Source organism: Cetorhinus maximus, chromosome 4 (assembly GCF_964194155.1).
Source record: "Cetorhinus maximus chromosome 4, sCetMax3.hap1.1, whole genome shotgun sequence".
In the NCBI taxonomy this organism is placed as follows: domain Eukaryota; kingdom Metazoa; phylum Chordata; class Chondrichthyes; order Lamniformes; family Cetorhinidae; genus Cetorhinus; species Cetorhinus maximus.
The window spans coordinates 132740238-132763680 of NC_135882.1; the positions used below are offsets into that span (position 1 = coordinate 132740238).

General features: G+C 43.1%; 1 protein-coding gene across 8 annotated transcripts in view; it reads right to left on the reverse strand.

Annotated features, from left to right (window-relative positions):
- LOC144679900 (uncharacterized) overlaps positions 1-23443 on the reverse strand; it is a 386990-nt gene that overhangs the window by 256429 nt on the left and 107118 nt on the right. For all 8 annotated transcript variants that reach the window (XM_078540844.1, XM_078540842.1, XM_078540838.1 and 5 more), the window contains exon 3: positions 23288-23362. In XM_078540844.1, the coding sequence (XP_078396970.1) occupies positions 23288-23362 (75 nt within the window). The remainder of the gene's footprint in view (positions 1-23287; positions 23363-23443) is intronic.

Genomic DNA, 23443 nt, shown 5'->3' on the forward strand with positions numbered 1-23443 from the left:
GGCCAGGAAGCTTTCAAACTAATTCTGAAACAAGCCAAGCTGGTTAACTGATGAAGCAGGCTAGTATTAAAAAAAAATCTGCATTTCTGGAGGTGTGTATAGGGGATGCAGGAGGCGGGTGGGGGGGTGGTCCGGTGTAGCAAGGGGAAGGAGGTATTTTTCTTCGCCTGCTAGTCAATCTCCAAAGATATCCCAATGCCACAAGGAGGCGGGGGGGGGGGGGGGGGGGGCATTTTTTCAGGCAGAAGGGTGACATGTAGGGTCATCACCGTCTTTACCCCAATTAAGTCCAGGCCACTTTACCCGATTAAGTCCAGACCACTTAAGGGCCTTATCCCGCCACAGGGAACTTGCATCTAGGGAGCCTGAAAAATAAACCCTGTTGGGATTGCTTGTGGGCTTCTGGGGGTGTGGGGTGGGGGACAGTGCATTCCTCATTCAAAAGGTACTCAGTGCCTGGTCAAGGGACCCAGCATTGGGAAGGTGAAGGGGCTGCCAAACCCCCTCTTCTCCTCCCTACAACTCCCATTCCACCATCACTCGCCTGTGACCTAGGTCCCTTGGCGATCCTGAGCCTGAGTGGGTACACTGCCAGCAGCAGCCATGCTCCCATTGGCACTGCCAAGCCACACACAGCTGTCAGCCTCTGCTTGGCCAGTAGCTCTCAGGGGGCAGGATTTCCACCAACAGGGTCCTTGATCCCAGGAAAGGTCCGCCACTGCCCAGTTAAGCACGTAATTGCTACTTAATTTGTTGGGCCTTCCCGAAAAGGTGGCAACGCCGGGCTATCACTCTCTTCAGCCAACAGGCAAGACTCCTGGCATTGCTTTTACTCGAGGAGTCAAGATCAAGTACAGTATTTAGGGAAGCAAATTCAGAGGGCTGAAGATAAGTACTAAAATTTACAAACACAACAGTCTCCATTATTCTTTTTAAAAATAAATATTCTGCTCTATTTTTACATTTCCTTTAGAAATGCGAACAATTTACAATAGAACTGCCTATCCAAATTTGTCACACTAATTAGACCTTCTTGCTAGCAGCAGGGCAGAGTGACTAGACTTCAAGGGGAAAGGGGAGAAACCAATTTACCTAGATGAAACCAGTTGCTGTGGAGTCCAACATATACATCTAGAGCATCTAGTGCTGAATTTGGAGTCAGTGACCAGAAAAGAGAGTGTCTTAGCGTTCAGCGTCTCAACCAGTTACATCACACCACCCTATGGTTTAATGAAAAATTGAAACTGCTTCCAATTGAGGAGCATAATTTATATTCCAATAGCGAATCCATCCCATTTGAAGTGTTCTAAATCATGAATATGCTTTGGCAATAGAAGTTCAAAACGCTGCTCCCATTATCCCTAGTTAGTCAACTAAATGACGTAATAGGAGTTAAACAAAGGAAGCAAACAGCACAGCTAAAGTTTCAATTAAATCAATGATGAGTGCGGGAATGTGGTGTGGGGGGGAATGCAGAAAAGTGACACGAAGCAACATAAATTAAACTTAAAACTACTGACTTAACATTGCTTCAACATGTGTTCATATACTAGCACTGCTATGGAGATGAGGCTCCTCCCTCTTCCACATATTGGAAAAGTTAAGTAGGACAAGAGCCAAAGTTAAAAAAAAGGGATATGGACAGATCTAAACTGTCAAAACTAAACTAATCAATTTCTTGACAAATTAGGACATTTGGAAAGCCATCTTTCCATTCATTCCTCTTTTGTTGTGCAGCCAATACACAAGGACAACTTACAGAATTGTGACTGGTGGTAATGGAAGAATTTTTAAAACCAGTACTAGCAAATTGCTGTTGTGAATTTCTTTTATAATTCACACATCTAGGCAAATTATAATAGAAGGAAAGCAATCTTAAGACTGGAAACCACACCCCCAGTGTGTAGACTAAATAAGAAAATGTAAAATTCACATGCATCACAAGAGCATGACACACTGACTCCAAAACCAGGACAATTTACTGGACTGGATTAAGTGTTGTCCGCAAAGTGGATGTCAGTATGTTTGGCCCCAACAGAGGGCGCTGCTGAGAAGTGACTGAAGCATTCTGGGAGAAGTCACCGCAGCCACTGCGACTCAGGAGGTAATCGAGGAGAAGGACTCTTGCACTCAACAGGAGGAAGAGCATCCAACAGAGGGCGCTGGTGAGAAGTGACTGAAGCATTCTAGGAGAAGTTACCGCGACTCAGGAGGGAATTGAGGAGGACCCACTGTCAAAGAATGGAATAGCCCAAACATTACATTGCTGCAGTGTTTCCATCCTTCCCTCCTCCTCAAACCTAAAAAAAAAGAGGAAGAGGCAGTGCCTTCAGGAGTGCACCAGACCTGCGAGGGACACTCTTCTGAAAGTGGATTTTAAAGAAAAAGCAGCTGATTGGTGAGTAAACCCTGGGAGCAGACTCGGAGGGAGGAGCACTGGAGCAGTGAGTATAGATCTAGCTTACCTCGGGGTTTCGCGGCCTTGTCTCCAGGGAGCAGACTCGGAGGGAGGAGCACCAGAGCGGTGACCTCAGGGCACAGGGTAACTAAAGCCAAAACTAAAAAAGTGAGATCACAGGAAAGCTGTGACCTGATTGGTTGGTAGGAAATCTGCACCAAATTTGAAAAAAAAACACTGCAAAGCTAATTAATAAATTAATTATCTAAGTCGAGATGGCTGGGCAAGTGATGTGCTGTAGTTGTATGATGTGGGAGCTGGCAGATCCCATTGCGAACCGCAGCGACCACATCTGCAGCAAGTGTTGGTTGCTGGAGGAACTCCGGCCCAGAATTGATGAGCTGGACTCTGAGCTCCGGACACTGCGGCACATCCGGGAGGGGGAGAGTTACCTGGACCCTTTGTTTCAGGAGGCGGTCACACCCGGTAGATTAAGTACCTTAAGTTCGGTCAGTGGTCAGGGTCAGGGTCAGCAGGGTGTGACTGCAAGTGAGGCAGGTAGAGGGAGCCTGTGTTCAGGAACAGAGGAGCCTCAGCTCTTGACCTTGTCCAACAGGTACGAGGTTCTTGCTCCATGTGTGGATGAGGAACAGGGCTGTAGGGAGGATGAGCCAGCTGACCACGGCACCGTGGCACAGGACGCCAGTCAAGAGGGGGGAGCAAAAAGACAAGTGGTAGTTGTAGGGGATTCTATAATTAAGGGAATTGATAGCATCCTTTGTAAGCAGGATCGAGAGTCCCGCATGGTACGTTGCCTGCCCGGTGCTAGGGTGAGGGACATCTCTGACCGGCTTGAAAGGATATTGGAAAGGGAGGGGGAGGATCCAGTTGTTGTGGTCCACGTCAGGACAAATAATATAGGTAAGACTAGGAAAGAGGACCTGTTTGGGGATTATCAGGAACTAGGAACTAAATTAAAGAATAGATCCTCAAGGGTTATAATCTCTGGATTACTACCCAAGCAACGTGCAAATTGGCATAGGGATGCGAGAATAAGGGAAGTAAACACGTGGCTAAAGGAGTGGTGCGGGAAAGAGGGGTTCCATTTCGTGGGGCACTGGCATCAGTATTGGAACATGAGGGATCTGTACCATTGGGACGGTCTCCACCTGAACCAATCTGGGACCAATGTTCCAGTGAAAAGGGTAAATAGGATGGTCAACAGGACTTTAAACTAGAAACTGGGTAGGAGCGAAGGGTAAAACTCAAAGAAGTATGACTAATGGGAAACAAAGCAGCAGGTTAGTGTGTGGGGGGGTGGATTCAACTTCATGGAAAATTATGAAAAAACTGAAAAGAAAGTAGAGCCCAGGAGAGGCTATTAAAGTCTCCAGAACACAAAATAGGACAGTGTTTGGAAAGGGCTAGGAATCTAACTTCAAGCACATCAGATAAAGGGACGACAATGAGAAAGGAGACGGGAAATACAGGACTGAAGGTGTTGTATCTGAATGCACGCAGTATACGGAATAAGGTAAATGAGCTTGTGGTGCAGATTGAAATTGGCAGGTATGATGTGGTGGGCATCACGGAGACATGGCTGCAAGGCGATCAGGACTGGGAGCTAAATATCCAAGGATATACATCCTATCGAAAAGATAGGCAGGCTGGCAGAGGGGGTGGTGTTGCTTTGTTAGTAAGAAATGAAATTAAATCGATAGCAAGAAATGACGTAGGGTCAGATGATGTAGAATCTGTGTGGGTAGAGTTGAGGAACCGCAAAGGTAAAAAAAACCATAATGGGAGTTATGTACAGGCCTCCGAACAGTAGTCAGGATGTGGGGCACAAGATACACCAGGAGATAGAAAAGGCGTGTAAGAAAGGCAAGGTTACAGTGATCATGGGGGATTTCAATATGCAGGTAGACTGGGAAAAACAGGTTGGTAGTGGATCCCGAGAAAAGAAATTTGTAGAATGTCTACGAGATGGCTTTTTGGAGCAGCTTGTGGTGGAGCCCACTAGGGAACAGGCAATTCTAGATTTAGTGATGTGTAATGAGGCAGATTTAATAAGGTAGCTTAAGGTGAAGGAACCCTTAGGAGGAAGTGACCATAATATGATAGAATTTACCCTGCAATTTGAGAGGAAAAAGCTGGAATCAGATGTAACGGTATTACAGTTGAATAAAGGCAACTACAGAGGCATGAGGGAGGAGCTGGCCAGAAATGACTGGGAGATGAGCCTAGCAGGAAAGACAGTGGAACAGCAATGGCAGGAGTTTCTGGGAGTAATTTGGGAGACACAGCAAAAATTCATCCCTAAGAAGAAGAAGCATACTAAAGGGAGGACGAGGCAACCATGGCTGACAAGGGAAGTCAGGGACAGCATAAAAGCTAAAGAGAAAAGCATACAATGCGGCGAAGAGCAGTGGGAAACCAGGGGATTGGGAAGCCTACAAAGACCAACAGAGGACAACTAAAAAAGAAATAAGGAGGGAGAAGATTAAATATGAGGGTAAACTAGCCAGTATTATAAAAGAAGATTGCAAGCGTTTTTTTTTAAGATATATAAAGGGTAAGAGAGAAGCAAAAGTGGACATTGGGCCGCTGGAAAATGACGCTGGAGAAGTAGTAGTGGGGAACAAAGAAATTGCGGAGGAACTAAATAGGTACTTTGCATCAGTCTTCACGGTGGAAGACACGAGTAACATCCCCAAAGTTCAAGAGAGTCGGGGGGCAGAGGTGTGTGTGGTGCCCGTTACCAAGGAGAAGGTGCTAGGAAAAGTGAAAGGTCTGAAGGTGGATAAATCACCTGGGCCAGATGGATTACACCCCAGAGTTCTGAAGGAGATAGCTGAAGAGATAGTGGAGGCGTTAGTGGCGATCTTTCAGGAATCACTGGAGTCAGGGAGGGTCCCAGAGGACTGGAAAATCGCTAATGTAACCCACCTGTTTAAGAAGGGAGTGAGGCAAAAGACGGGAAATTACAGGCCGATTAGCCTGACCTCAGTCGTTGGTAAGATTTTAGAGTCCATTATTAAGGATGAGATTTCAGAATACTTGGAAGTGCATGATAAAATAGGGCAAAGTCAGCATGGTTTCATCAAGGGGAGGTCATGCCTGACAAATCTGTTAGAATTCTTTGAGGAGGTAATGAGTAGCTTAGACAAAGGAGAGCCAATGGATGTTATCTCCTTGGACTTCCAGAAGGCCTTTGACAAGGTGCCGCACAGGAGGCTGCTCAGTAAGATAAGAGCCCATGGTGTTAGAGGCAAGGTACTAGCATGGATAGAAGATTGGCTGTCTGGCAGGAGGCAGAGAGTGGGGATAAGGGGGTCCTTCTCAGGATGGTGGCTGGTGACCAGTGGAGTTCCGCAGGGGTCAGTGCTGGGACCACAACTTTTCACTTTATACATTAATGATCTAGATGAAAGAACTGAGAGCATCCTGGCTAAGTTTGCAGATGATACAAAGATAGGTGGAGGGACAGGTAGTATTGAGGAGGCGGGGAGGCTGCAGAAGGATTTGGACAGGTTAGGAGAATGGGCAAAGAAGTGGCAGATGGAATACAATGTGGGGAAGTGTGAGGTCGTGCACTTTGGTAGGAAGAATAGAGGCATAGACTATTTTCTAAATGGGGAGAGAATTCAGAAATCTGGAGTGCAAAGGGACTTGGGAGTCCTAGTCCAGGATTCTCTTAAGGTTAACTTGCAGGTTGAGTCGGTAGTTAGGAAGGCAAATGCAATGTTGGCATTTATTTCGAGAGGACTAGAATATAAAAGCAGGGATGTGCTGCTGAGGCTTTATAAGGCTCTGGTCAGACCACATTTAGAATATTGAGAGCAATTTTGGGCCCCGTATCTCAGGAAGGATGTTCTGGCCCTGGAGAGGGTCCAGAGGAGGTTCACGAGAACGATCCCAGGAATGAAAGGCTTAACGTATGAGGAACGTTTGAGGACTCTGAGTCTATACTCGATAGAGTTTAGAAGGATATGGGGGGGATCTGATTCAAACTTACAGAATACTGAAAGGCCTGGATAGAGTGGATGTGGGGAAGATGTTTCCATTAGTAGGAGAGACTAGGACCCGAGGGCACAGCCTCAAAGTAAAGGGAAGACCTTTTAGAACAGAGATGAGGAGAAACTTCTTTAGCCAGAGAGTGGTGAATCTATGGAATTCATTGCCACAGAAAGCTGTGGAGGCCAGGTCATTGAGCGTATTTAAGACCAAAATAGATAGGTTCTTGATTGGTAAGGGGATCAAAGGTTACGGGGAGAAGGCAGGAGAATGGGTTGAAAAACTTATCAGCAGTGATTGAATGGCGGAGCAGACTCAATGGGCTGAATGGCCTAATTTCTGCTCCTATGTCTTATGGTCATTTCAGGAAGCAATGTGCATTGGGTTAATTTAATCACTGAAGAATAAAATGAAACAGATAAGGTTTTTAAAGGGGTACTTTCACCTGTGTTAACTTTAGAATGAAGCACAAGTGGCAGGCACCTACAGATTTTCAAAGTATTTGCTAAGTTTGTTTTTTTTGGCCAAACATCTTTCCTCTTCACCAGAAGATGTTGCACTTGGCAAGTTATGGTTTGACAAGGCCCAGAAGTTCTTTGGTAATTTACCCAAGCATCCTAGATAAGTAAAACTATCCAAATTTGAACAAACTACAGCCACTCAATATACTCTGACATAGACATAAATGCATGATCCAACAAGGGTGACTGCATAGCAATCAGAAGCTGAATCCATGATTGATTTTTCTCTCCCTAGCCCAGGAGCACGGAGGACAACTGTAGAACAAGTGCTATATCAGCCAAGATCAACTAGGCCCCTGGAGAAGCAGTCACAAAACCTTGTACAGTCACAAGCAACTGTAGCTGAAATTAAAGTCCTTACAAAATAAGTTAAAATATAGAAGATGTAAAGAATGTGCATCTGGAAAGAAACTTCAACCAAATCATCAACAATTTATATATAGATGTGCATTAAAAACCTTTGAGCACTGAGTCCCCCCCCCCACCCCCCCAATAAGTGACATTAAAATTGAAAAGTGACTGCACAGTTACATCAAGAGGGGAAAAGGCAGGGAAATGACACAAGCACTAGTGATAAGATTTGTGTATTTGGCATCAATGAGACCAGGAGTCTTAAAAATGAACAGCTAGGAGTACCTTAGAAACTTTTAGTTTACAATGGAAACTTCTTGAATAGCCAAATCTTGGCTTCCAGCAACAGGCCTGTCCGTCACTAAGCATCCAAGCCCTTGGCACAGTAATGAAATGTTACATTAAGTTGCAACATCAAAACTTTTAGGCAGCCACAGGCAGGCCAGGTTTTAACCACCTCCCACCTCCACTCCCCCAGAAATATAGAACCAATACTTCAATGCTCAGAGCATAAATACTCTTGTAGTGCATCGATAAATATTTTGTTTTTAAGAATTAACTGCAAAGAACTGATTGGAAGTTAAATGCAAGGCCTGCATTCACAAGCCTACACTAAACCACTAGGGTTATTTATATGATTGTGTTTTATTTATGTGATTGTGTTATCAAGTCAGGGATGACCAAGGCCAGAAGATTGTTTTTAGGGCCACGATTCCATACAACCTGGGGAGTGAAGCAGTCAGAAGCAGAGTTGATGTCTCAACTTCTAAGCATTTCTACATGAAGGAGGAAAAGCAAGAAAGATAGGGTTCACAGACTAACTCCTCTCTCGAGCCACTGATTGAGACTACCCAAATCTTAAGATTTCTATGCATGGGCATGAAATACATATAGGGCAACACCTTGAATATATTAACAGCATTCACAACTGCTGTGCTTTCCAATCACAATCTTTGCTAGGGTCAAAATCCTACTGTTCTGTGAATATTCTTAAAACAGGACATAGATTAATTAGAGATAGCCAATTGTGTATTTATATGTTTTTTCCTCCCATTCCAGTTCTTTTTTTAAACCAGCCATGGAATAAAAGGTTTAAATTTGTAAATACAGTTGAAGTGCTGAAAAAAAACAGGTTTTCTAGGCCACTGGCTGTCAGGGGTCTAAGAGTAAAGCCCAGCAAAAGAAATCGCAGGATGCTATTCCCAAAGTACAGGTTAAAAAAAAAATTGAAATCCATATAAAAACTAACATTTGGACTACTTCAGTCATTGCAAATCAGCCATCGCAGTATCGATAGCCTTTTAGATTAATGCTAAAGCAAAATAAACATTTGGCACTTTAGTGCTTTTGGATTAACTAAGATTTATTTAGAAGCTCCATTCCTCAACCCAACATTCCTTTTTCCAGCACTGTCAGCATTCCATCAGAGTCCAAAAGATCAAAACTGTGGTATAAAATACAAGCAGATTCAATCCCATCCCTCTCCAGGTACACAAATGAAGTTACAGCCCTAACAATAAAAGCTATAAAGATTACCAGTGGTTGGGCAAACTATCCAATGAGCTCTTTTTTTAAATAATTGTTACATAGGTAAAGTCTGATTAAATTTATACATGATTTTTATTTTTTTAATCATCACCACCAAACTCTAGACCCACAATTAACTACACCAATCTGCCAGATTCCAAAGGATTATGAAAATAAAGCTGAACCAGCCAAAAATGTAAAGATGGTCTTTGGATCTTTGATGCTCGTCAAAACTGAAACTGGAAATAATTGACAAAAACCTTCTCAAGATGATACTTTGAGCTGTAGAGTCGAGTTGTGCAAATATTTAATCACTGGAGCTGCTCGTGTGTGGTGCAGAGTGGCCCGAGTGATAAAAAGCTCCATTCTACGCTGCTAGATACCAATAGTTGGAGGTAAGGGAGGAGAAAGATAGGGAAAGGAGAAAGGAAGCAAAAAAAGCACAGGAAGTTAGTGTAAAGAAGTAGGAAGCAGATATTTTAAACAGACAAGTTGTCTAGAAAATGTTAGATCACAAACCATCTAAACCACAATGTTCCCCAATGTTCTCCCTCCTCCCTGAAGCCTCAATTCTATGGGCAGTAGTTGCCATTTGGTAGTTCACCCAATTGCCCAATATTCATGTGCACGCCTCCACAGGCTCGCAACTGTGAAAATCACTGATCTTAATCCAGGATTCACACAATGCACTTCCAGCTAGCCAATGTCTTACTCCTCTCTCACCAAAAGGACAAAAACCAAATGCCAGTCTTCTGCCTTTACCAATTCAACACATACTGGTAAATCGAGCTTTGTGGACTGTATGGCTCAGACAGTGTGACTTTACCTGTAAGGCAAATATTTTCTCTTCTATACAAACCCCAACTTTTACATTATACAATCATTGGATAGGATGCCTCGGAATATAAAATGAGCTGGAATATTTACCTTCTAGTGCCAAATTGCTTAATACATTACTATAGCCCATTTGGATTGAATTTAAATTTAATTTTGTTTGCTGTATTTTAAAAACCAGTGATTCAACTCTACTTGATTCGTTCAGATGCCTGAATTACTGTTGTCTGCAAAGTCTGTTATATCATCCTCGAGTTATGGGCTATATAAATACTGGATATGACTCACCATTCACTGCTCTTTGAAGAAAAGATGCACACATTTGTCATCCCCTGCCGAAGGGGATGACTGCTGCTAGGGTACAGCAGCCCTCCATACTTTACAAATTACATTCCATTTAGATATGCCAGGGTAGTGGGCACTAACCTATGTCACTGTGAGGAAGTGCCACAGCCAAACCCACTCAACCTTTCAGCCCATCTTAATTCACCCATCCAGAAAGACTTTTAAAGCCCCGCTATTGCAGCACCAACTGTTTCTAAACACAATCACGGGGTTTTCATGTTCAGCACAGGTACTGCTTCTAAGTATGTTCCATTTCCATTCCATACCATGCATCAGAAAATTCTTTACACACACAATGATCAAAGTCCTAAATTTAGCTTTTCCTTATTTGCACTAGTGTCACTTTGTCCCAAGGACACTAGTTGCTTTTCACCATTCCCTACCACCCTCTAATACAGGCAGAGACTAAGTGGTATATTCTTACTCCCAAATGCAAGTCAATTAACTTGGCACAGACTCTTAACACCATATCACACAATGCATTTATTTAACATATACTTTCTTAAAGGCGAGTCTAACACTGTCAGAGTTGTAATAAAGGGCATAGTACTCACAATTTTGCTCCATAATTAGAGGTTTGCTAGGATGCGTAATGGGGTTAGAGTTGCATTAGGGTATGGAAGGAGTTGGCGCAACCATACTTATGCACATCCATGTTTGACCTCAGGGTAAGTTCAGCATACCTGGAGTGCCATTCAAGCAGCAGAAAGGAAGTCACTCAGTTGCTTCTTGCACTGCTCAGCAGGCAATTCAAGAGTGGCAAGAGGTCTGGATACACAACCCCCATGGGAAAAAGGATACACAGAATGTGTACAGTTATATCAGCTGCCTCGGGGGCTGAGCTTAATATGAACAAAGGTACTTTACAAAAATGTAACTTGCACTAATACTGCCCCTCATCTCTCAATCATTGAAGCCCTTCATACAGCAAATTACTGTGCAGTTGTGATATGCAGTCATTTTGCATACAGAAACATCCCAGAAACAGTAATGAGATGACTGTTTTTGGTGATGTTGGCAAGTTCAACAGGGGAACTCCTGATTCCTCTGTTGGTTCAAGTGGATGTTAATCCTATGACAAACACTTCATCTGCAAGATGGCACCACTAACAATTCAGCACTCCCTCAGTTCTGCATTGACAAGCCAACACTAAATTATATGTTGAAGGCTTGAAACCACAATGATGCAAAAGGCGAGTTGCAATCAACTGAGCCATGACAGCAAAGTCTATTCAGGTCATCAAGCCCATTCCTTCTGCCACGTGAATCTATACCAAAGTGAATTTATGCAAGCCAAAAAAAATTCAGAATACACTATACCACATTCTAAATGGGAAGGGGGAACCAAAAAAACTGAGTATATTAGAATAAATGGCAATAAGAATAAAACTAAATTGGATATACAAACATCAGTTTGTTTATAAAGACAGAATAAGTCACAAAAATACAATATTTGTATAAATTAAACTACACATAACTAGCACTTCCAGGCTCAATAAATTTGTCCAGCATACGCAATGTTATTTACTACTCAGTTAGTAAATGGAAGACCTGAACACATTAACATCTGCCATGAAAACAGGGTAAATGAACCCTACTCAGAAGGATTCAAGCAACCAGATCAAAACAAACGTACAGTGATGTACCATCTCAGCCCAGCCAGCTCCAAATCATGAAAACAACTTTTTAAATCGAGTCCAAGTCTCTTAAATTTGATACTTTGACCTGGGTTGTCCTGGGGACAACTCCACCACTTAGTCTTGAAATAAATCATGTATGCCAGGACAATCTAAGGTTCAGCCCCTAAGTTTTGTTCAAACATAATGATCACAGCCAAAGAGTCAATTTACAACACCCTGAACTTGGAGACGAAAGTGGAAGGTAGGATATAAAGGAAGGATGGAAAAAGCGAGGCAAGATTCCACCATCACCACCCAGCAACTTCTGCTGTCCAAGGCAATTCTCTCTCAAATAAAATATCCCAGCCATATGAGTTACATATATAGTCACATATAATGGCTACTAAGGCAAGATATTGGATGCCTGCCAGCACACACGCAACTGTACCTAGAGTCAATACCTTGAGAGAAGATGGGCAAGGGGAAGAGAAACTTTTGTTGCTGTCTTGGTCAAACACAGGGAACACTCAATAGCAAGGACAGAGAGCCAATTATTTGGTTATAGTATGTTTAAAAACAAGAAACCAGACATTAGGCACCAAACTTCTAATACCAAATAATTCAACAACCTTATTAGCCATTTCCCATTTAAGTTACGGAGCAAAGATGAGTTTCTAATCACAAGCTCCTCGGTGGAAAGATTAGGCTTTAATGTTTAATATTTGCTTGGGCACTTCTGCAAAAAGTCTCCACTTATGACAACACTCTTCCCTCGATAATCCAGCAAGTACCAAATTTTAGGATAAACTTCCAGCATTTCAGATGCAAACAAAAAGTCTGCACAGCAACAGTTAATGCCAAGACAAACAACCACTACCTGATTTACACAAAATGGATTAAATTGAGAATCAAAGTATGTAGTTTAAAGCTAAATTTTGATGCGAGGAGCAAATTGGTATAAGTATCCAATTAATCAGCATGCTGCACCAATTTACAGTGTCAACTGTATAATATCCACAACTTTAGAGTCAAATTTCTCCATTCCCTTCACTGCTAGTACTAATAGAAATATATTCAGAAAGGAAAGGAGAGGAGGGAAGATCATTTAATGAAGACTTTCCCTTTCAGCAATAGTCTTCATTTCTCCTTTTTGATAATATTGGGGGAAAGAGATATTTCAAAAAGTCTCATTTCGATTGTTACTACTCCAGTCTGACTGCCACCCAATCAACTGTCACATGGGGTGGGCTAGTCTTCTAAATTTCACTACCATCTGTCACCATTCAACAGCTGGTGTTAGCAGCAAATTGAATCCCGAGATGCACAGCAACTCCGCAAAGAAAAATTAAAGCCTGCTTTAAAACAAAGAAAATTCCACAAGTTTCAGCGATATGATTTGGCTGTGGTCTATCTGCATTCACATTACCAGGATTAAGACACGTCAGACTGCCATTTGATGGACTCGCAATCATTGATACAAAGACCGTCAGCTCCTGCCTTTTACATCTCCTCCTCTTTGCAACTGTTCCTACAAATTTAAAAAGTTACAAAACGTTGCTAGCAACCAAGTTACATTTTTCTAAAGGGGGTCAAATTTAGGACTGATATCGCAATGTTCAACATTCAAGGGAGTCATCAGTGTGGACTTCAGCCGGGATAATAGAGGCTGTAAAACCGTAAAACCTGCAATAGAACTTGATGGGGGAGGGAGGAAAGAAGGTATGACGTGTAAGATTTTGTCCATGAAGCTAAAGTGGGGAATATTTCTTATCGGTAGCCAACTTGCAACTATGAAGTGTCCTCAACAGGTTAGCACAAAAATAGCAACTTTACAAAAATCATAACAGGCGACTGTCATTACTAAACAATAGGGGAAGGAGAACCAACAAATCAGCACTTATTTGTATTAGTATAGAACATGTTGTGGGAGGGTGGCATGCTTTAAATTTACATTACATTAATTATTAGGTAAGTCAAGTTTCCAAAAAGCTAGACTCAAGTAAAATCATTAGAATGTAAGCATCTATAAGCAAAACAGATTACAAGTGCTAGTGGGCCAAATTGACACTTGGTCTCATTACCAAATTATAAACAGTGACTACCAAATGCTATTAGAGGCTGCATTGCTGTCCAGACTCTAACCATAGCACATCCTGAAGGATCGTAATTCAAAATTAATTTCTGTAAATAGAATAGATTTACCATGCCATAGCCTCCACAATGTGCAAACAAACACCTTTGAAGGGCACAGCCAAACAGTAACCTGCCCCACCCACCCTAAATAACTATGGGCAGGGGGCGCCAAAGAGAAGACAGCGAGGAGCGGGGCCAGAGAGAAGACGGCAGGGGGACAGAGGGAAGATGAAAGCAAAGACAAAAACACATTGCATCATGATCAGAGAACTTCACAATGCTGATGCTGCACTATCGCCCACACAAAACTCTGCTATGAAGACTAATGGGCTGTTTCGCCCATGGCTGTAACTTGTTCTCCCTGACTATATGTATCAAGCAAATGGTGGTCATGGTACAAGGTCTTGCATCTCCACTCCAATCACACTAAATAACACCCCACTGGAAGTGGTTGGCAAATACTGCTACCTCAGGTCCACGGTGACTGGCAATCTGTTCCTTGATGCAGAATTTAATACACACGTAGGGAAAGCAGCAGCCTTATTTGGCCAACTTACAAAATGCACATGGAATAACATCAAGTTGACCCTTAGGACCAAGCTGATGTTTAAAAGGCCTTTGTTCTCAACAGCATGCTGTATGGCTATGAAATGTGGATGACTTACAGCTATCAAGAATAGAAACTCAACAGTTTCCATCTTTGCTGTCTGCAACGCATTATGGGTATAGCCTGGCATAACAAAATAACAAATACAGAAGTCCTCTCAAAGTCATAGCTCCTGGGTTTGTTAGGTGCTCAGAGGCGACTTCTTTGGCTCAGGCAAATCTGCAGGACGGAAGACAGGTCATATACTTGAGGGCTTTCTATATAGTAAGGTAGCTGCAGCCAGATGACCAGCAGGATGCCCAAAGCTCCACTTCAAGGATGCTTGCAAGCGTAACATGAAAGCCCTAGACATCAATTATCATACCTGGGAGTTACTAGCTGATGACAGAGGAAAATGGTGGCACCTCATGGACTGGCATGTACCACCACAATGACCAGGGCTAGGCAACAGAAGTCAACGCTAAAAACTACCCATGATGACACTTGGTAAATTGATGTGCTGCACTTGTGGCAGAACCTGTCTCTGAAGGACTGGTCCATTCAGCCATCAACAAAGGTGCACCATTTGAAGGCAACCCATCGGAAATGGATTTGTTTGCTCTGTGTCCATCATCTCTCATAGATGAAGGGATGCCAGAGGCAGAGACAATTTTTGATCTGCATTACTTAGTACTTAGATGTACTTACCCACCAGGTCATAAACACCCAAACAGAACTATAAAGTAGGATTTTTTTTTGTTAAATAAGGAATTTAAGCTCTACTTTGTCAACAAACGCATGTTTAAATATGAAAGGCAGAGCTCCAAATTAGTAACTTAGCACCCTCCCCCAACCCTCTCCAAATCCTTTAAGGTTTGCTGCAGTGGAGTTCATTTGCTAAGCATACTAACTCAGCTGCCTTAACTATTTGCACCAGCAAATAAAACAAGGAGAAAAATATTTGTTTAATTCCTCTGCCCACCCCTTCACCAATTATGTATCACATAATTGAATGACAGGTTGCATGAGCATGATATATTCTAGATAAAAGCAAAATAATGCAGATGCTGAAAATCTGAAATAAAAAAACGGAAAATGCTGGAAAAACTCAGGTCTGACAGCATTTTTGGAGCGAGAAACAGAGTTAACGTTGAGTCTGTACGACCCTTCTTCAGAGCTGGGTCATACAGACTCAAAACTTTAACTTTGTTTCTCTCTCCACAAATGCTGTCAGACCTAATGATATATTCTAGATTATGATAAATGTGAAATAGCTGCAAATAGTCAGCATTAGAACGGCTTCAGGGCATCCTGAAGGGGGAGGGTGATAAGGCAGAGGTCATGGTACATGTTGGTACCAATGACATGGGAAGAAAGAGGGATGAGGTCTTGCATCAAGAATTCAGGGAGTTAGGCAGCAGACTGAAAAGCAGGACCTCTCGGGTTGTAATCTCTGGGTTACTTCCGGTGCCACATGCTAGCGAGCACAGAAATGGGAGAATAGCGCAGATGAATACGTGGCTAAAGAGTTGGTACAGGAGGGAGGGTTTGAGAATCCTGGATCACTGGGACCGTTTCTGGGGAAGGTGGGACCTGTACAAGCAGGACGGTCTACCCGTGAACCAGAGTGGAACTAACATCCTTGCGGGTGGGTTTGTTGTGCTGTTGGGAGGAGATTATACTAATTCAGCAGAGGGAGGGGACACAGAATGTTAGCAGAATAGGGACACATCATAATACAGTAAAACAATTATGTCAGAGGGACTACAGCTGCATTAAGTTTCAGGGGAGTAAGGCAAGGCTGGATGGCCTCTACTTTAATGCCAGGAGTATTACAGGTAAAACAGATGAGTTAAGGGTGAGGATTGACACGTGGAATTGTGATATAGTAGCCAGAGACGTGGTTGAGGGAGGGGCAGGATTGGCAGCTCAACATTCTGGGATATAGAATCTTGAGGTGAGACAGGGGAGGGGGTAAAAGAGAAGGAGGCATTGCATTATTAGTTAAGGAGTCAGTTATTGCAGTAAGGAGAGATGATATCTTGGATGGGGCATCGAATGAAGCTTTGTAGGTAGAGCTTAGGAATAGAAAAGGGGCAGCCACATTGTTAGGTGTTTATTATAGACCCCCAGATAGTCAGCGGGAAATTGAGGAGCAAATATGTGCACAATTCACGGAGGTGTGTAGAAACAATAACAATAGGTTAATTATATTAGGTGATTTCAGCTTCCCCGACATTAATTGAGATAGACAGTGCTAAGGGCTTGGATGGAGTGGATTTCTTGAAATGTGTACAGGGGAACTTTTTAGGTCAATATGTAGTGGGTCCAACAAGGGACGGTGCAGTGCTGGACCTAATTCTGGGGAATGACGCCGGACAAGGTGGCTGAGGTGGCGGTGGGGGAGCATTTTACTGATAGCGACCACAGCATGGTACAATTTAAGCTTGTTGTGGACAAAGAATTGGCAAGCTGCAAAAAAATGTTTTGGATTGGGGGAGAGCAGAGTTTAGTAAAATAAGGCAGCATCTGGCCAAGGTAGACTGGGAACAGCTACTTGTGGGGAAATCTACAAAAGAGCAGTGGGGGCATTCAAAAAGGAAATGGGGAGGGTACAGGCTCAACATGTTCCCTCTAGGGTGATAAGAAGGAGTAACAAGCCCAGAGAACCATGGATGACCAGAGATATTCAGGATACGATGAGAAGGAAAAGAGAGGCTTTTAGCAGGTACAAGGGGAGCAATTCAGTGGAGGCATTAGTGGAGTACAAAAAGTGCAGGGTGGAGCTTAAGAAAGCAATTTGGAGAGCAAAGAGGGGATATGAGGAAGCTTTGGCTGGTAAAAGTAGGGAAAATCCCAAGATATTCTCTAAATATATCAATGGGAAGAGGATAACCAGGGAAAGAGTAGGGCCCATTAGGGACCGCAGGGGCAATCTATTGGTGAAGCCAGAGGGCATCGGTAGAGCGTTGAACGAATACTTCCACATCCGTCTTCACCCAAGAGAATGAGGATGAAGGTATGGAACTCGGGGAGAGGGACTACGAGGTTCTTGAGCAAATTGATATAGGGAGTGACAAGGTATTGGAGGTGTTGACAGGCTTAAAAGTGGACAAATCTCCAGTTCCGGATGATTTGTGTCCAAGACTGCTGAGGGAGGCAAGGGTGGAGATTGCAGGGGCTCTGAAACAAACCTTTAATCCCTCTCTGGCCACGGGCAGGTGCCAGAGGACTGGAGAACAGCTAATGTGGTTCCGCTATTTAAGAAGGGTTGTAGAGATAAGTCAGGGGACTACAGGCCAGTGAGTCTCACATCAGTGGTAAGGAAACTATTGGAGAAAATTCTGAAGGAGAGAATCTATCTCCACTTGGAGAGGCAAGGTTTGATCAGGGATAGTCAGCATGGCTTTGTCAGAGGGAGGTCATGCATAACAAATTTGGTTGAATTTTTTGAGGAGGTGACCAGGTATGTAGATGAGGGTAGTGCAGTTGATGTCGTTTATATGGATTTCAGCAAAGCCTTTGACAAGGTCCAAATGGGAGACTTATAAAGAAGGCAAAGGCACATGGGATACAGGGTAATTTGATAAGGTGGATTCAAAATTGGCTTAGTTGTAGGAGACAGAGGGTGGTGACAGAAGGCTGCTTTAGTGACTGGAAGCCAGTGGCGTACCACAGGGATCTGTGCTGGGTCCCCTATTATTCATCATTTATATAAACAACATAGGTGACTATGTAGGGGGTAGGATTAATAAGCTTGCGGATGACACAAAGATTGGCCGGGTGGTTAACAGTGAGGTTGAGTGTCTTGGTCTACAGGAAGATATAGATGGGATGGTCGAATGGGCAGATAAGTGGCAGATGGAATTAACCCTGAAAAGTGAGAGGTGATATACTTTGGAAGGAGTAATTTGACAAGGAAGTATTCAATGAACGGCATGACACTAGGAAGTTCTGAGGAACAAAGGGACCTTGGCGTGTGTGTCCATAGATCTCTGAAGGCGGAGGGGCATGTTAGTGGGGATGGTGAAAAAGTTTTGGGACACTTGCCTCTATCAATCGAGGCATAGATTACAAAAGTAGGGAGGTCATGTTGGAGTTGTATAGAACCTTAGTGAGGCCACAGCTGGAGTACTGGTGCAGTTCTGTTCGCCACGTTATTGCACTGGAGGGGGTGCAGAGGAGATTCACCAGGATGTTGCCTGGGATGAAACATTTAAGTTATGAAGAGAGGTTGGATAAACTTGGGTTGTTTTCGTTGGAGCAGGGAAGACTGAAGGGTGGCCTGATCGAGGTGTACAAGATTATGAGGGGCATGGACAGGGTGGATAGAGAGCAGTTGTTCCCCTTAGTTGAAGGGTCAGTCACGAGAGGACACAAGTTCAAGGTGAGGGGCAGGAGGTTTAGAGGGGGGTGTGAGGAAAAACTTTTTACCCAGAGGGTGGTGACGGTCTGGAATGCGCTGCCTGGGAGGGTGGTGGAGGCAGATTGACTCACATCCTTTAAAAAGTACCTGGATGAGCACTTGGCACGTCATAACATTCAAGGCTATGGGCCAAGTGCTAGTAAATGGGATTAGGTAGTTAGGTCGGGTGTTTCTCAAGTGTCGGTGCAGACTCAATGGGCCAAAGGACCTCTTCTGCACTGTGATTCTGTGATTAACATCAAGCATAGAGAAAAAGTAATGAGATGCATGATCGATAATTTCCCTCACCTAAGCATACAAGATTCCATTATGAAGTTGAATTCCATTCTCCAGCCCCACTTTGCACTCCAGAAAGCTGCTAAATCATGATGCATGGAGCAGGCAGCACTCACGAAAATAAACTACTGTAATGCAATTTACCAAAGCTCATAATGCAGCCATGCAGCAAATGCTTCCTGCTCAATAAAGCTAAGTTTGTCTCCCATCTGGCCAATCTGTTTGTCACGGTTGAGTGTTCCAGTAATTATTCCACTGTCTCATCATCCATTTTAAAAAAAGAAAATCTGGGACTTGTGTAACTCTGGCATCACAACAGCGAGCAGAGAAGGGAGTTCCAGCCCCCTTCTCTCCAGCAGGGTACCCACCTCACAGTGGAGCAGGGTGGTAACCTCCCATTGTATCCAGGTGATCCTCTTGATAGAGGGTCGACAGTCAAGTTAATAGTCTACCCACAGAGCAGATTTTACAAAAATAAATCTGCTGAATGTAAAAGCAATGGAAAAAATGGGTTGCCTCAAGTGCTGCCAGGCACAAAAGAGAACGAAAAAAAATTCTGACAATCTGGCATTCATTGCCCATTGCAAGGGTGAGGGCAGAGCGAGACTGACTGCGATAGTTGAGTATTAGAGTAGGTATGGAGGCAGCAATTAAAATCAATAGTTTAAACAAGGTATTAACTGGATTTTAAAAGAGGAAAAATATTTTTTTGATCATGATGAGTCAGAGTCATCACAACACAGCAGGCCTTTGGTCTAATGAATCCTTGCTGGCTCTCTGAAGAGCAATCCAGTAGGACCCATTTCCCCACTTTATCCCCGTAGCCCTGCAAGTTTATTTCTCTCAAATGCCCTTCCAATTTCCTTTTGACATCATTGATAGTCTCCACTACAATCACCCTTATAGGCAGCCTGTTTCCTCCCTCCTTCCTGCACCATACCTCAAGCCACACATTGATCCTCCCTATTTTTATTCTTGTGTGCATGTGGCACAGGTAGTAATTCAGCGATTGCTACCTTGGAAGTCTTACTTTTTAAACTTTCTCCCTAGCTCCTCAAATTCTAACGATAGGACCTCAATACCTGTCATCTCTACGTTGTTGATAGAAGTGTACCACAACTTCTGGCTCATTCCATCACCCCCGCAGATTATTCTGCGACCTCTCCATGATATAGTTTACCCAAGCACCAGGAAAGCAACATACCATGTGGGGCTCGCGATGACAAAAACATCTTGTCTATCCTCTTGGCTATCAAATCACCTATATTGGATGCAATTCTATTCTTTGCCCATTGGTATCATTGTCTAGATTGCAATCCTTCAAGATGTTGTCACTTCCAGCAGTCTCCAATGCTTTTTTTTTTATTCTTTATTGGCTGTGGGCATCATTGGCAAGGCCAATTTGAGCTGAATTGAGTGGCTTGCTAAGCCACTTCAGGGAGCAGTTAAGGGTCAACCACATTGTAGTGGATCTGGAGTCACATGTAGGCCAGAGGTAAAGATGGCATATTTCCTTCCCTACAGGATATTAGTCGACCAGTTGGGTCTTTACACCAATCGATGATAGTTTCATGGTCACCATTACCGAGACTAGCTTTCAATTCCAGATTTTTAAAAACAAATCAATGTGAATTTAAATTCCACCAGCTACCATGGTGGAATTTGAACTCATGTCCCCAGAGAATTTTTCTAGGCCTGTGGATCACTAGTCCAGTGACTTCACTACCATGCCACTGTCTCCCCATAAAATGCTGAGTACCAGTTTGAGTGGCACATACCCTGAAAATTCATGCAACGCCCTCCTGCCTCTTCTTACTCTTCTGGATGGCCACCCATCTACTATCCAGAACACACTCTGCCTGTGTGGTGACCTCCACCTGGAATGTACAATTCAGGAACTCTCATCCTCCTCGAAGTTCCGCAATGACTCAGCTGCCCTCAATTTCGGGATTTCTAAGCTCAAGCCGCGGAGATCCAAGAGAACACTTCTGTTCTCAAGTTCCCACAGGGTGCAAGAATTGCAACCAACATGTCTCACCTGCCCATCCCAGGAATGAGGAATTTTAGCTACAAGCTTAGGTTGGAGAAGCTAGGGTTGTCCTCCTTGGAACGAAGGAAATTGACAGCAGATTTGATAGAAGTATACAAGATTATGACAAGCTCAGATAAAGTAGATAAAGAAAAGCTGTTCCAATTAGCTGATTGAACAAGGGTGGGGCCATAGATTTAAAGGTTTAGACAAGATATGCAGGGGGGTGCAAGGAAGATTTTTATTTTTAAACACAGCAAGCGCTATGGCCTGAAAACTATCCACCAACAAGAGTGGTGGAGGTAGATCAACGATTTCAAAAGGAATTGGCAGGGCACTTGAGAGAAATAAACTTCAGGGCTACTGGGATAGAGCAGTGGAATGGGGCCAACTGGACTGCTCTAGAGAGCTGGCATGGACTCTATGCCAAATGGCTGCTCCTGTGCCATAATGAACCGTGACTGACTCTAAGGCGATGGTTGAAACACAAGACAATTGATTTTACACCTAAGCAGTGAGCTAGGTTACTTCAGAAGGCATTGTGCATCAACCATATAGTGAGAGATTAGAGTCACAAAGACCAAGGGAGGGATGGCAAGCTCCCATCCTGAAGGACATTAGTAAACCAGTTTTCTTGAGACAATCCAACAGCTTTCATTGTCATTTTATGGTTCACTACAAAGCAAAGCATATATGATTTTGATACGTATAAGACTTCAGTTAGACCTCAGAATATGGTGCCCAATTTCGGTCTCGTCATATGGTAAGGGATACTGATGCATTCAAAAGGTTGTAGTGGAAGGGTACGAGGTGAATTCCAGGTTCAAAACATCTGAGACTTGAAGGATAGAGTCTCTATACTTTGGTAAAGCTTAGACTCAGTTTACAAATTGAAGAGAATAGATTGTGGTTCTTTGGACAAATTATTTCAACTGGATAAATTAGGAAGGACCAAGGATGATACTTATATATGATGAAAGGGCAGAACCAGGTCAGATTTTAGAAGTTTGCCATTTTCCCCCAAGACACAGTTCATCTGTGGAACAGCTTGCCAGCTCGTGTGGTCAACATTAATCTGATGAATTCCTTCAAGAAAGAGATGGAGCTGTTTCTAGTGGGGGCAAAGGTGCCTTCTATAAAAGCTAAATGCCCTGTAAAATGATGGGCTTGTTTCAATCACCTGAAGGTGCTTAAGAGGCATTTTCATGATTTCTCTCCCATGCACCCACCCACCTCACTATTGGTCAAAACCTTTCCCACTAGATTGCATTGCTCCAAGTGAGTAGAAAATGTCTGTATCGTGATGCACAAGACATCACAAACATATGGAACAGACTAGATGGGCCATTTGGTTTCTCATGTCCATCATTTTCATATGTTCTTATTCAAATTATCAGATGGAGGAACATCAACTCAATCTTTTTTTTTTGCTCCTGTCATAACTGGTACACTGCCATACTATTGCCTTCTCCATCCCCAATTAAATGTAGCGATCATTATGAAACTATTAGCACAGTGTGGTGGTGATCTATTTCAGTCTCAAGTTTCCCATTTTATTTAAGAGCAGAATTTGAAAATAAAGGGCTTGGGAAATGTACATATTAAAAATTTTACACATATACATCATTTGGCATTGAAAAGTTTTAATCTGCTCTGCAAAGTCGTTCTTTAGGTACACTTCCAAAGAATATCCTTGAGCATGTTCAATTGTTCTACTGATTAAAGCTTTGTAATAGAGATACACAGATTAGGAAGTTACCAGATTTGATTATCAATCTATGCTGAATTGTAAGAATTCGCCATAGTAACAGTAGGACCACTGCAAACAGCCACAAAGCTCTTGGGTTAGAGGGAGCAAAAAGAGTGAAGGCTCTTGGGCCCAACTATTATCGAGAAACCTTAGCTGGAAGTGCACATGTAGAAACAGGTGAGGACAGCAGCACACTCAACTGTGATAACCAGGAGGTGAAACAAACAGTCTAGTCATTCATTGCTTAATTACACATTAAGAATGGCCAATTGGGAGAGGGTGTAGCACCTGTTAAATCTTATCCCGATGAGAATCAAAGCCCTCAGGGGAAAACGGGTAGAAAAATATATTTTTGTTTCATTAAAACAAAAGCTTATCTAGGCAAAGAAAATCACATCCAAATTCCAAAGCAAAGTAATCACAGGTTTACCAAGGATTCTCAACTGAATTCCTGCAGCTCCTGTTGCAACCTTACCTGTGCCATCAGCTTGTCCTACATTATGCTCCCCATTGGGCAGCTCCCCTGGTTCCTGCTTGCTTGCTCCAGAACCTGTAGAATTTCATACACAGAAAACAATCAGACACTACACAACATGAATTGCATGATTCACAATACTCGAAGCTCCAGAGC